Source organism: Phocoena phocoena, chromosome 8, assembly GCF_963924675.1.
Source record: "Phocoena phocoena chromosome 8, mPhoPho1.1, whole genome shotgun sequence".
Lineage (NCBI taxonomy): Eukaryota > Metazoa > Chordata > Mammalia > Artiodactyla > Phocoenidae > Phocoena > Phocoena phocoena.
In genome coordinates, this window is record NC_089226.1 from 58,306,843 (window position 1) to 58,321,734 (window position 14,892).

Below are 14,892 nucleotides of genomic sequence, written 5' to 3' on the forward strand. Positions count from 1 at the left end.
ATTATTCTTCCACTACCAAAGTTTTATTTTTTGCTTTCCTTGTTCATTCTAGACTGCAAGGTTTATAATCAGAAAGGGGTAATAAATAGAGTTGATGGGCTAGAAATTGTTTCTGTCCTGGCTTTGTTGAGAGAAGTACTGTTCTAAATAGATTGCTGTCTATATTCAATAAAGCAAAAGAACTTTGCTGTGGGTTTTAAATAAAAGGAGCTGCAAGTCCCCTTTATCTCTAGTAATTCAGCCTCGTAATAGTGACCACTTTCATTCTTCATCATTTATCCCACATCCTTTTTTACTTTTTAACATTTTAAACTTTTAAAAATAACTTCAAACTTAAAGAAAAATTGCAAAAATAGTACAAAGAACTCATATACCCTTTACCTGGACTCAGCAATTATTTGTCGTATTTGCTTTATAATTATCTACCTCTTCTGTCTCTTTCTCTCTCTCTTTTTGTCCCCCTCCCCACTCTCTCTCTATACACATACACACACAATTTCTTTCTGAACTATTTGAGAATATGTTACAGACATTAAACCTCTTTCTCCCTAATTTCTTGTGTGTATTTTCTAAGAACAAAGGCAACATTGTACATAATGCTGTACAGTTATAAAGATCAATTTAACAGCAATAGTATATTCTGTCTGTAGTCCATACTCAAATTTCACCAACTATGCCAATACTTCCCTTTGTAGCATTTTTTTTCCAGTCCAGGATCATGCATTGCGTTTATTTATTTATTTTAATGAATTAAATTTATTTTATTACCTTTATGCATATGATGTGTGATAGAGCTAAAGATCATAGGGTAGGGCTTCCCTGGTGGCACAGTGGTTGAGAGTCCGCCTGCCGATACAAGGGACATGGGTTTGTGCCCCGGTCCAGGAAGAGCACACATGCCGCGGAGTGGCTGAGCCCGTGAGCCATGGCCACTGAGCCTGTGCGTCCGGATCCTGTGCTCCGCAACAGGAGAGGTCACAACAGTGAGAGGCCCGTGTACCGCAAAAAAAAAAAAAGATCACAGGGTAGCTAATTCTGAAGAAGGGATGAACCTTTAAACAATTAATTAACCTCAATTTACATAATGGTCTTATTTGCATAGCTAATGGTAGGGTTTGATTATAGGCCATTAACAGTCATTAATAAGTGAAAGTGTGTCAGAAATACTACACAGGTTTGTATCTTAGTACTCAAGAAGCAAACACCCATTGCATTTAAATGTCATCTCTCTCTAATCTCCTTTAGCCTAGAACAGTTCTGCCGCCCTTCTTTGTCTTTTAGTACTTTGATATTTTTGAAAGTAAGGCCAGTTACTTTGTAGAATGTCCTCCATTTGGGGTTTATCTGAATCACTTATTACTATGATATTTGAAAGAATATGATTTCTAACTTCACCATTAACTCCATCATTCCCTGTGCATTTATTAATTGGCATTCTACTACATAGAAGAGTTGTCCCTTCTCCCTTACTTATTTATATTGGTATGGACTCATGGATTCTTATGTTATTCAAAAGGTTATAATCCACTAGTAGTATTATTCATTTTGAAACTCAGCTTGTCCTGGATTTGTCCAGAGGGAGCCCCTTCAACTGGATTCTGTGTCCTTTAAATATGTCTCCATTCTCTTCTGAGCACTTATTTATGGCACAAGATGATGTTTTAGGCTCATCTTGTATTATTAATAAATCATCTGCCTAGCTTTTCTTAGTTCTGGTAAGGTGATGTATGTGCAGTCTATTAGTGTTCCTACTATTGTGGTATTTGAGGATGAATTAATTTATATCCTAACAATCTGATGCTGCTCCTGGCTCCAAAATTCTGTTTCTGATTCTAGAAAATATTCCTATTAACTCTCTTCCTTTTATGTTCTATAGGTAACTGTGGAGCTTGTTATAGATAACAAGGATTTCGCTGATGTCAATACAAAGTTAAGTAGCAACACCCAACATAGCCCACTTTGTGCTCTTACAAGTCCAGATAAGACACTGCCAGAACCTAGTCAACATGTTACCTGTACCAAAAATCCACAGAACCTCAATCAAATTCATGAAGAAACTGTAAAGAAAACACAGAATCTGGTGCTCCCCATCCCAAAGTCACCAAGCCCTGTTGTACCAAGTCCTTCGACCTTCACGGCTGTGCCAGCCTCTCACGATTTGATAAATCAGATAAATGTGTCAACAAAAGAAAGTGCTTTGCTGTTGCATGTGCTGTTGATGGTGCCAGATGGGAAAGATTTCATTACTGGAGAATCTGAGAAACAACCATCATGCAATGTTTATTTAAATTGCAAGCTCTTCAGCACAGAAGAAGTCACCAGATCTGTCATCGCATGGGGCACAACAAAACCAGTCTTTAACTTTTCTCAGGTAACTTTGTACATGTCTTAACATTCCATATGCATTAAGGATGAAGGCAGGAGTTGGGGAGGGGACAGAAGTATGTTTCCCAAATCATAATTCCATTGTAAAAAACGAGAATTTTCAGACTGGAAGTGCTTTTATAATTATCTGGTATGCAGATCCAATCCCACTATTGTATGGGAAGAGGAAAAGATGTTGCCAACATTTTAAAACGTTTTGTGTGTCTATTTCTTTCTATTCTATCTCAGTTGATATGGTTTCCCACTGTTTCTTTTGCCTGAATTCTGAGTTCTGTTCCTTTCTCCTTCCTCTAGGGCTTTGATCAGTTGAACTTCCTTCTTTATTTTCTGTTTCTCCAATCTCTCCTTCTTCATTTTATTTATTTATTTTTCCTCAATCTCATTTATTCCTCCACTGATTTCAGTACTCATCTTACTTGATTTCTCAGTAGAATTTGATGCTATCGCTTAAATTGTTTCCTTTCTTGACTTTCATAACTCTCTCCTCTTATTTTCTTCCTGACTCAAGAACTGTTTTTTTTTTCAGTCATTGGGCCAGTAGGAAAACTTGGAAGAGTCGTGATCCCAGTAGTTCTTCCTCTCCTACTTTTAAATATTAGTGTTCCTATTCATTACTCTATCCTTGGCATTCTTCCAAACCAACCCTCTTTTCCCCATGGTCGCCACATCTACTCTCATAGCTTCAGTTGTGTGAAGATGACTTTGAAATCCACACTTCTTTCAGGCCAGGCATTTCCGTGTAGTTTCAGATCTTTGTGTCTAACTGCCTGTTGGTCATCACCACCTGGATATCTCAAAGGCACTTTCCTCTTGGCACCTAACACATCACCTGGCAAATTGCAGGTATCCAATAAAGATGTGTAAATGGAAGAAGAAATTCAGATGTATTCAAATCTGAATTTATTATTCCCTCCAAATCTGTTCCTCCTCCTCCTGTCTGCCCTAATTCATATTACAATTTACTCAGAAACCCAAGTAGAACCTAAAAGTTGTCCTTGAGTCTTTCTTACATAAAGATTCACCAAATCCAGTAGATGTTGCAAACTTAATTATCTCTGGAATAAATTCTCTTATCTCCACTCCATTGCCACTGCTTTCATTCAGACCCTTACTCTCATTCCACCTAGCCTTCAGACTGTCCTGTTTCTTGTCTCTCCCTGTCCATTTCTTCCTCTGTGCACCAACAGGAATGATCTTTCTAAAACACTAACCTGAATATTTTACTCTCCTGCTGAAAGCCTTTCAGTGATTACCCGTAGCCTTCAGGATAGAATATAAGTTTGGACTGCAAGACCCTTTAAGACTACCTATACTTCTCCAGTCTCGACTCAGGCCACTCTTCACACTAAATAGTCCAGCTGTACTCAGCTACTTGCATTTCCTGAATATCCTCTTTTCCTACCTGTGTCCCAGAAGCCCTATCTATATGAGTTTTGTCCTCAGAGAATTCATGCCATTTTGTATTTGGCCTTTATGTGTTTGTCTCTAACACAAGACTGTGGCTTTAGACTGAGGATAACAGAGTAGGTTTTATTTTGACGTCTTCAGCTCCTAGCACTGTGCTTGGCACACAGATAGGCTTTAGTAAATGCTTGTTGAATAAAAGTATAAATTAATACTTTGTCTCAGATGTGGAGTTTTGTTTTGTTTTTTTCCGGCTGTTCCTCTCCCCAGGTGATTCCTGTCTCTCTGTCTTCCAAATGCCTGGAAAGGCTTAAGAACAATGTGATGGTAATTGAAACTTGGAACAAGGTGCGGAGCCCAGGACAGGACAAGCTGCTCGGGCTGGTGAAACTCCCCCTCCATCAGTTTTACATGTCATTCAAGTAAATAGGACCTTTTGAAGTATTCTTTTTTTACATCTTTAACTTTGTATGAACTGAAGAGGAATATTTGTGGTTTGCAAACATGAACAACCCAATAATTCCTTGGAGGACTTTTCTCAATTTCACCACAGTTGCTACTCTTTCTCCTATGTTATAACAGTATTACAGATACTGCTTGCCATGTTTTAGGCCCTAAGCTAAGAACCTTACATATATCAAGTCATTTTAATCCCCACAACAGTCCTTCATGAGGCAGGTAAATTTTATTTCCCCTGTTTTACACATGAGTTAACAGAGGCACAGGGAAGTTAAATAACTTGTCATATATATTGTAAGTAGTGGAACCAGGGTTAGAACCCAGAGAGTCTGCCTCTGTAGTCCACTCTCCTCACCAAGAAACTCAGCTGCCAAGTTATCACCTCAAATACTGATGGTGTATCTCTTTGTCACAAACTTCAGTTAGTATTGTTCACATCAGCCATTTGCAAGATTTCTGTACTGTGCATTGTTTCTTAGACCTTCAGATTTGATTGCTGTACCTCACTTATCACTACTCAAAACCTAGATGGGGTATTGATTTATCTGAAGATTATTTCTATCCTCAGTACAGACTGTTCATTTTTTTGTTTCAAGATAGTGATTTTTAATTATTTTAGAACTGACCTCTTTCAGCCTTCTCATGGTTCTGTGTTTTAAATGCTATATTTTACATTTTGCAAAGAGCACTGTTGTGGGCACTGTCTATAGAAATGGCTCACTATCATGTGAGCCTTTCTATAACCCCAGGAAGTATTGTCATTATCTCCATTATACAAATGAGGAAACTTATTTAACTTGGAGATGTCAGCCTCTCTGGCTTTGTTTTCATCATCTGTAAAATGAGGGTGATGACAGATCTCCTATCTCCCTCTTGGAGCAGTTGTGAGGATCCAGTGAGAAAATAAACGGGTAAGCCTTCAGTGAACAGTTAAGTACTTATATGATGGTAACATTGGGAAGCCTGGTCAGGCTAAGGAGTGCTGCTGGAATCATGGATGTCATTGTCAGCTGTAAGCTTTTGGCTTTTTCCCCTTTTTTTGTTGTGGTATTAGTTTGGTCTGGTATTCCTCTTTCCTTCTCATTTCCTTAGACCCCATTCATTGCCGAGAGAGCACAAAGTGATAATAGCTATCAATTACTAAGCACTTATCATGTTGGTATTTTATATTTGTTATCTCAGTTTAGTCCTAACAACAGCCCTTTGATGGAAGTTTTATTACCTACATTTTACAGATGTGGAAACAGACTTTTAAAACTTATATTGATTACTTAGAGTCATAGAGCAAGTAAGAGGCAGATCTGAGATTCAGCATGGTGTAATGAAGAGCATTTGGACTTTTTTCTCATCTGTGAATAGTGGATAGTAGCAACCTTTGCTGTGTTAGAAGGATTATAGAAACATTGTAAAGTGCTTACCACATAGTAAGTACTCAGTAAATGGCCGATATTATTTGTAATGTTACTCAAATCTTATCTGCCAGACTCTAAAATCTATACTTTTTCTAGCTGAGCACACTGCCTACCTCTAAAATAATGCTATTCAGCAAGCCTTGGGGCCATGATGGTATAGAGATAAGTTAGACACATTCCCCCAGCCTGTCAAATTGCTGAGTTTGGAACTTATCTGCCTGGTCATTTTTATTTGATGGATTATGGATAGAATCATATATTTTTTTGAACCACAATTACTTTTCTAGTTGTAGATCCTTTTTTTAAAAAAATTTTTTTGAGGAATTGGTATACTGTTTTCTTTGTGTTTTTTTGTTTTTTTGTTTTTATTTATTTTTGGCTGTGTTGGGTCTTCGTTGCTGCACGCGGGCTTTCTCTAGTTGCGGCGAGCGGGGGCTACTTTTCGTTGCGGTACGCATGCTTCTTATTGCAGAAGCTTCTCTTGTTGTGGAGCACGGGTTCTAGGTGCGCGGGCTTCAGTAGTTGTGGCTCGCAGGCTCTAGAGCACAGGCTCAGTAGTTGTGGCGCATGGGCTGAGTTGCTCCACGGCATATGGGATCTTCCCGGACCAGGGCTCGAACCCGTGTCCCCTGCATTGGCAGGCGGATTCTTAACCACTGTGCCACCAGGGAAGTCCCTGTAGATCCATTTTAACAAACTGAGAAAACAAGCCAAATAAGAAATGAAGCAACTCTATAACATGATTGATGACTGTTACTTACTCATGCACAATTTCTCTCCCTTTAGAGATCCCAAGATTTCTCGCCTGCTGCTTGATGCTCAGTATCCAGTTGTTGCTGTTGACAGCTACATGCCTGTGATTGATGTGTTCTCAGGCCACCAAAATGGGAGTCTTCGAGTCTTTTTAGCTATGGGTTCTTCAGATCAGATAATAGCACTGCAAAGATTAAAGAATGAAGAAGGAACACTTCCTCCCTTCAACCCCAGGCCAGCCCATCTCCTGGACCAGCCATCTGTAGCATCTGTTGCTATGGTAGTGACTAAACACTTGATTGTTTACAAAAAACATAATCTTATTTTAAGGCTTAAAAGGTGATGTTTTGATACATGCATATGCTGTGAAATGATTATCACAATCAAGCTAATTAACATATCAATCATTTTATCTGGTTACCTTTTGTGTGTGTTTGATGAGGACACTTAAGATCTACTCTCTTAGCAAATTTCAAGCACCGTAATCTCATTTTATCTTGCGTGTTTTAATGAAACCATTGCCCCAAATTCTTATTTCAATAGTGAAAGGCTCAACAAAAGAACATACTTGCACTTCAATGCTTGCTGTAGCTCAAAAGAATCATTGGTATTTTTCTTTCTTTGTTTAAATGGATACCTGTGTCCCTCTGAGCTCCTTGAATTTATAAAGAAAATGTAAGTGGACAACCAGATCTTAATCCTCTAATTTACTAAATTGCCTTTTTAAAAAAATTGAAGTGAACCTAAATCTGCTCTAAAAAAATAGTCTTAATGAAAAAAAAAGAAACGGTAATCTGGGGGAAAAAATGGGGATGGAGATGAAGAGTGATCCCAAATGTAAACCAGCAAAGTATTCTGTTTCTTGACCAAATCCATGTTGGAAAGTTAAAGTGAAGTTCCTTGCTTTTCTACTAATAACTTAAAAAGTTATTTGTTCTGTACAGTGCTGTTCAATTGAGAAAGCACATTGACATACTTTATCATGTTTATTCCCCTAACAACTACATGAGGTAGGTCATTGTCATTCTCTTTTTTAGGTGATGAAACAGAATCAGAGAGGTCATCCAGGGTCACACAGCTAAAAATGGGAGAATTGGTGTTCAGACACAGGTCTTCTGACTCTAAGTCCACTGTATCATGTCCTCCTCTATCTTACATTTGATGTCTTTATTAGTATAGCCAAGTCTCAGTGTCCACACCATTTAAGTATGTTATGTTTTTTAATCTGAATGACAAATTTGATGTCTCTAACAGAGAAAGAACTATTAAGAAAATACCTATTAGTAGGTTATTGGTTTTTGTTTTTGTTTTGTTTTGTTTGTTATTGTTTATTTGTTATGAACTCTAAACTTTTTCTATTATATATTTATCATATTAGTAGTAGAAGTGCCTTCAGTAACAGTGTATTCACTACCTCCCCATTAATAAACAGTCTCAGTGTTATTCCTAACTTCATTAGAAATAATAATTAAGGACTTCCCTGGCGGTCCAGTGGTTAAGACTCCATGCTCCCAGTGCAGGGGGCACGGGTTCGATCTCTGGTCAGGGAAGATCCACATGCCATGTGGCACAGCCAAAAATAATAATAATAATAAAGTAAATGAAAACTTGTTTCAAATATGTCTTCTTTATCCTATTAAGGAAATAGCCTTCTGTTTTTAGTGTACGAAGAATCAGGAACATCTGATTAAATTTTATCAAATGCCTTTTTAGCCTTTATTGAGATAGTCACTTTTTTTCCTTCCTCTATTAATGCACTCTATTACATTTATGGATTTCCTAATATTGACCCAGTCTCACGGCCTAGAGTGAGTCCTGCCTGATCTGATTACAGTGAACAGTTGTGAGATTTATACACAGTGAAAATTAAGTATCTGTTCTAGTATCAGCCAGTTATGCTTATTTCTTTGTCTATTCTCAGACTTCATAGAGAAGCATGAATACGCTATACAAATTACTCTTTAAAGCTCCCCAGTATCTCTGTTTCGTTTAATAGGCAGGGGACCAAGGAAATGGATTGATGGAGCACCACTTTGAACTCCTTATAGACAAGATTAAAGGGCTCGCCCCTCTTCAGGCAACAGTCTGGGGAGAAGCAGATTGTTATGTCCAGTACTACTTTCCAGTTCAAGACTCGCAACCCAGTGTGCTGAAAAGACCTGAGTTCCTTGAAAATGGTAGGTTTGGGAGATTAGGCTTTCTCATTCTTGTGTGGCTCTTTTATTGAATATGCTTAGGAATTTTTTTTCCTGAGTCAGTTTTATGTTCCTCAGTATTTCCAGCCTTACCTGGGCAGTATAGGAGATAGCCTGAGTTTTTACTTTTCTTAAATTGTTTTTTAATTTAATTTTGATTTGATTTCAAATCTATGGAAAAGTTACAAAAATAGTACAAAGAACTTCTGTATACCCTTTACCTAGGTCCATGAGTTATTTACACTTTGTCTCATTTTGTATCATTTACGTGCCTACTCACTCTTATCGTCTATTAACATACAGTTGATTCTCATTATCCACTGTAGTTATATTCTATAAAGTCATCAAGAGCACTGAATTAAGAGAATACCAAACCATTGCTCCTGGGGGAAATACGTACATATACATATCTCACATAGATCATAATCTTAAATCCTAAAACAATTCATCCTCATAGATTCTATTTTCTTTATTTTACAGAAGAGAAAACAAGGTTCAGAGTGTTAATGGGTGAGGCCGCCCCACTAACAAGTGCCAAGGTTGGCATTCAAACACTGTCCAACTGGCCCCAGAGCCAGAGCCCCTGCACTACATTGCACTGTCCCTTGCCATCCCATCCTCTGGTCATCTCTGAGAGCTAAAACAGGAAGACAGAGTGTCACCTTGTTTGATCTCAGCTGGGAATGAGCAAGTTGGGTGACTCAAATTGTCTGCTATTCTGAGCATGTCCTTGAATAACCGTGAAAGTGCTGCCAGTATTGGTTTTGAGGTTCAAATAATGGACTTGTATCCGGGATATATTGATATAAAGAACTCTTACAAATCAGTAATGAAAAGACAACCCAATTTAAAAATGGGCAAAGGATCTGAATGGACACTTCTCTAAAGATATACAAATGGTCAATAAGTACATGAAAAGATGCTTAACATCATTGGTCGTTTGGGGGATAAAGATCAAAACCACCACAAGATACCACTTCACACTCACTGAGGTGGCTATAATTTTTTTAAAAACAGACTAGGGCTTCCCTGGTGGCGCAGTGGTTCAGAGTCCGCCTGCCGATGCAGGGGACGTGGGTTCGTGCCTCGGTCCGGGAAGGTCCCAGTTGCTGCGGAGCAGCTGGGCCCGTGAGCCATGGCCCCTGAGCCTGCGCATCCGGAGCCTGTGCTCTGCAATGGGAGAGGCCACAGCGGTGAGAGGCCCGCGTACCGCAAAAATAAAATAAAAAGACTAATAAGTGTTGGTAAGGAAGTGAAGAAGTTGGAACTCTTACACGTTGTCTGCCAACAAAGGAATCTCTTCTGTATTACCATGGCATCTCAGGGGACCAGAGCTGCTAGGGAAATGGACCTTGGTAGGAGTAATACAGTCAGAAGATACAGATTCCGGTTCCAGGTCTGTGACCTACTAGCTCTAAGACCTTTGGGTTGACTATGTAACATCAAGGTATCATATCCTCATCTGTGTAGTAGGAGAAATAATACCTGCTTTGTTTTCTTTACAGGAGTATTGTGAGGATAAAATTGAGCAATACTGAATATTAACATACTGTAAAACTACATATAAACACTTCTTTTATTTATTTATTTATTTAGGCTGCGTCAGGTCTTAGCTGTGGCTTGCGGGATCTTTCGTTGCGGTATGTGGGCTTCTCTCTTGTTGTGGTCTGCAGGTTCCAGGGCGTGCAGGCTCTGTAGTTGCGGCACGTGGGCTCTAGTTGTGGTGCGTGGGCTCAATAGTTGGCAGTGCGCGGGCTTAGTTGCCCCACGGCATGTGGGATCTTAGTTCCCCAACCAGGGATCGAACCCACGTCCTCTGCATTGGAAGGCAGATTCTTAACCACTGGACCACCAGGGAAGTCCCTGTAAAACACTAAGTGATGTGTTGGATTATTCTGAACTGCTTTTCTTTTCCAAAGGATTCACTCTGAAGCCTTTCAGATCTGCAACCACACTCTGCATTCCAGACCCCATCTTTAATAGTGAGCACCGTCACTCTCTCCTGTTGCCAGCTGAAATTCCAGTGCAAAGGCTCCTACTCAGTGCCTTCTCTGCACACGGGCTTGTACCTGGAGGTGGAGTCCAGTTTGAAATCTGGTGCAGGTACAGTGTGGAGAACCCATGCCTGTGCCTAGGAAGGAAGTGCACAGTCACAGAACATCCTTCCCTTAATTAGCCCAGGTTGAATTATAAGCAAGCAAAGAGCCCCCTTCTGCCCTGTTTAATATTATTTAGGTTTGATAATGACTTTTGTCCAGATTTTACTGAAATCTGTTCAGTTATTAGACTCTCGGGTGCAGTTGTATCTCATACTTTTAACCACTACTTACATTTGGAAGAGAAGTTTTAATCTCCTGCTGTCACTTAAATGTATCAGTCACCTTTTTTCTGCTTCTCTTTCTGCCTTATATAGTTCAGGCCCTCACTATATCGTGCCTAAATTATTGTAATACCCTCTTAACTGGTCTCCCCACTTCTAGAATCGTTTCTTGTAATCCGTTCTTCCCACCACCAGAAGAGTGGCCTTTGTAAAATATAATTCCACTCATGGCACAGACTTTGGCAGATTTCCAGGGAAGATAATGGCATGAATACAGATGTTTAACCTCCCCCTTTGCATCCTCACCCCCAAGAAACCAATTAAAATAATTTTAATGTGAGGAGGAAATAGAGTAGGTACTAACAGATCCTCATCACCCCTTCAAATTTGAGGGGCATGGGCCTGAGGCCATAGAAGAGATTGGAACTGCACTACTTAGAACCACTTGTGCTGCAGGATAGCTGCTCTCAGGAGTGGCAACTCCCAAAGGGCCAAGCCAGATGCAGATTCCTCAAACAGAAAACCTGTGAGAAGCTGGGCTTTGTCTTGAACACAGGGTATAATTTATGGGGTTCTTCCTCCAAGTAATGGGCAGTAAATCCAGCCAGACACAACCACAGCTGTATACCAGAAATACAGAACAATCAGGCACCAAAGATAACTAGATACTGAAAGCTGATCCCTAGGGCAGAGTGAATCATTCATCCACCTTATTCTTTCAACTGACAGCTTGTGCTTTTGTGGCTTACAGGTACTATTATCCTAATGTGAGAGACCAGATGGTCGCCAAAGGAACCTTGCCATTATCGAGGATCTGTGCCATTGTAACCATGCAGCACCGTGAGGATGTGGGAATACAGACGTTTAATCTCCCTTTAACCCTATTCCTTGAGAATAGGAATGAACTAAGGAACCAATCATCAGGTAATTGAAGACTAGTTTATCTTTCCCTAGCATATATAAATACCCTTTTTCTCTTGTAAATTAGTGATTCTTCACATTTTGTAGTACTTACCTTTTTAAGAATCTGATAAAAACTATGAGACACCTTCCCTTAGAAAAACAGTGTAGAATATACACTGCAAATTTTGTATATAATTTTAGAAAATTCATAGTTATGTAGACTCTGTATATAAATGTTGCTTGTCTCATCTCACCTTTAACTTCAGCAAGCATTTGATAAGCCCTCATGGCATAAAACCTAAGTCTCATATAGGTGTACTCAGAGAATTATTATTCCAGGGCAACATGATGTAGGATTGCAAGAATATAGTCAGCATGAACTGGGAATTCACTGTGAGGGAGGAAGAAGTCAGGATTTAAAGTTAGAAGGGATTAGTTAGAATTTAGAGTTTTCAATTATATCCTAATGGTTTCAGCTGGATGACCCACCCTCCAGATACATCATGAATAACTAGAATTAGCCTTCTAAATCAAGTTACTGTTCATTCTTACCGGAGATTATCTGCCCATACAAAAGGTTTTATCTTGCTATGATTAAGATTGAGTTGTTCCTCCTGACTCTCACTGATCAGCTTGTTCTGTTGTTCCTTAAACCTTTCCTGAAATGTGATAGAATTTTTATAAAAGGATGGCATGTAAAGGTGTTTAAGGTGGTGGCAGTAGGAGGGCGACAGAAATATATGAGTGCAAAAACCTTTTAAAGGTTTAAAAAAGAAGAAAGGTTAGAGTCCATCTCAATTCTATAAAAATAACTGGGATTAAGTTCTGCCTCTGATAGTTAATGTGATTTTGGCAAGCAGTTGAATCTCTGAGCCATAGTTTCTTGGATATAAAGTGAAAATAGTGACATCTGTTCTGCTTTATTAATCCTAAAGTACAATAATATAATGTGATTCTGACCACAGACAGATTGTTTCACTGCTAAGGCCCCATATTGTTCATTAGGATTATAGTGTTTATCCTCTTCCTTCCTTCCTGACTAGACTTGGGGTTTGGTAGAACAGAGATTATTCCAACCAACCTTCTTTTCATTTTTCCTTTTGCCCTCATTCTTTAGGTTTACTGGATGTGGGCCTAAGGTACAGGTGTACTCCAAGGACAGCAGAGGGAGTTCTTGCAGCCCGAGCCGTCTGCATCTCAGTCCAGATTATTAGAGCCTGTGGTTTGCAAGCAGCAGCCAAGTAAGTTCACCTTAGAAAAGCAATTCTCAAAGCAAACCTTTCTCCACTGCAGTCCACATGATATGTGATGCCCAAATAACGTAAAACTTTCTTGCATACAATTTCCAGTTTATTAAACACAACTCTACTCTTTTTCTCTTAAGAAAGCATGTAGGAATATAAGTGAATAAATCACTTGCAAATTCTGCTGTTTTAACTGTTATTAGCAATTTAGTTCCTTGACCTTGTCCAGCGATTTTTATCCTCTACCCTACTTACCCTCTTATTCCCAAGGTCAGACCCTATGCCCACCAACCATGCCAGGACCAGTCACCACTACACCTTCTCAATAGTCTCTCATGTTCAATCTCTGAGTACCACCTCCTATTTTTCTAGCTTATTCCCCTTTAGTCTGTTCTCAATACAGAAGCCAGTGATCTTATGAAAACTTAAATCAGGTCTTGACACACATCTACTTAAAACCCACCAATGCCTTTGCATCTCATTCAGAGTAAAAGCCAGAGTCTTTAAAATGGCTATAAGACCCCACATGATCTGACCCCGTTATCTTTGTGACCTCCTCTCTTCCTGGTAGTTGCTGCTCTACTCACTCCACCCCAGGCACTGGCTTTCTTGTTACTTCTGAACACACCATGCTCTTTTTCCCCTCAAGGCCTTTGTCTTGCTATTTTCTCTGCCCGAAACACTGTTTCTGTGTATAAACAGCATGGCCCTCTCTTCCCTCCTTCAGGTCTTCACTCATTCTTCTCTCTAATTTGGACGTTCTTCCTCCTTTTGTCCTCTAAACAAGCTTCTGTTTTCTTCAAGACTTTGCAGCCTTCCTCTGTCTCTCCTACATGTAGATAGAATTGGTGCTTTGTCCTTTGTCTCTTAGCACCTTGGTTGCAGCACATATCACTCTGTTTCAATTATTTGCATACATGAGTTTTCCTCACCTAGGCTGTGAGTTCCTATAGACACAGGTACTGCCTGAACTCCTCTCTGTCCCTGCCACCACATAGCATAGTTCCAGCACGTATCAGGTGCCCAGTAAGGAGAACTAGATCACGATCCTGAGGCAGACTAGCTCACTTTGGACATGAATTCAAGAAAGAGGCAAGTGCTCCTTAACTTCAGATTATTTACCTTTAACTTCATAGTCGCTAAATAACTAATGGGATTACTTCCGTGTGAGATCTGACACTGAAGTAGCTGGTAAAATGTTCAGTCTAATTAATATTTTTCCTCACTAAATTCTCCAAATGGACTTTTCCAATAATTGCTTGAGAACATCTTAGTGTTAGTAAGATGCCAGGGCAGTTTTTTAATCATATTTTCCCATATATTCAAACTCTTGATGGTTTCTCATTGTCAGTAGCAGTGGTCTCCTAATTTTAATTTTACATTCCTATTAATAAAAAAATAAAAATTTAGCATACTCTCTAAATATGTGTATACTTATTCATGTATAAGTCATCTTCATGTACTACTACACTAATATATACACTATAAAATATACCAGAGAGTAGTAAAACTTTAATATATGAGATAACAACTCTAGAAGTTTTAATAATTTTTTCCTATGCTCAAAGTTTACCCTATGAACCCCCTAGATTGTACTCACTCCACTTCAGGGTGGTGGTCAACAACAGGATAAGGTCCAACCTGCTTGCTCAACGTGGCATTTAAGACCCTTCAAAATATCTTAATCTGAGTCTTGAAAGAAGAGTAGGAGTTAATCATAATGCCCAAGAAAGCTGAAGACTATTCTGGTCAAAGAGAAGAACATGTGCAAAGGCCACGGAGGCATGAAACTTGTGTATAATGGAGTACCTGTTCTG

The 14,892-nt window shown here is 39.2% G+C and overlaps 1 protein-coding gene across 1 annotated transcript in view; it reads left to right on the plus strand.

Annotated features, from left to right (window-relative positions):
- The window catches only part of C2CD3 (C2 domain containing 3 centriole elongation regulator), a 127,690-nt gene that overhangs the window by 55,304 nt on the left and 57,494 nt on the right, over nucleotides 1-14,892 (plus strand). Inside the window, exons 14-20 of the mRNA XM_065881898.1 lie at nucleotides 1,877-2,371; nucleotides 4,060-4,211; nucleotides 6,447-6,693; nucleotides 8,410-8,590; nucleotides 10,528-10,711; nucleotides 11,680-11,852; nucleotides 12,949-13,072. Coding sequence (XP_065737970.1) covers nucleotides 1,877-2,371; nucleotides 4,060-4,211; nucleotides 6,447-6,693; nucleotides 8,410-8,590; nucleotides 10,528-10,711; nucleotides 11,680-11,852; nucleotides 12,949-13,072 — 1,556 coding nt within the window. The remainder of the gene's footprint in view (nucleotides 1-1,876; nucleotides 2,372-4,059; nucleotides 4,212-6,446; nucleotides 6,694-8,409; nucleotides 8,591-10,527; nucleotides 10,712-11,679; nucleotides 11,853-12,948; nucleotides 13,073-14,892) is intronic.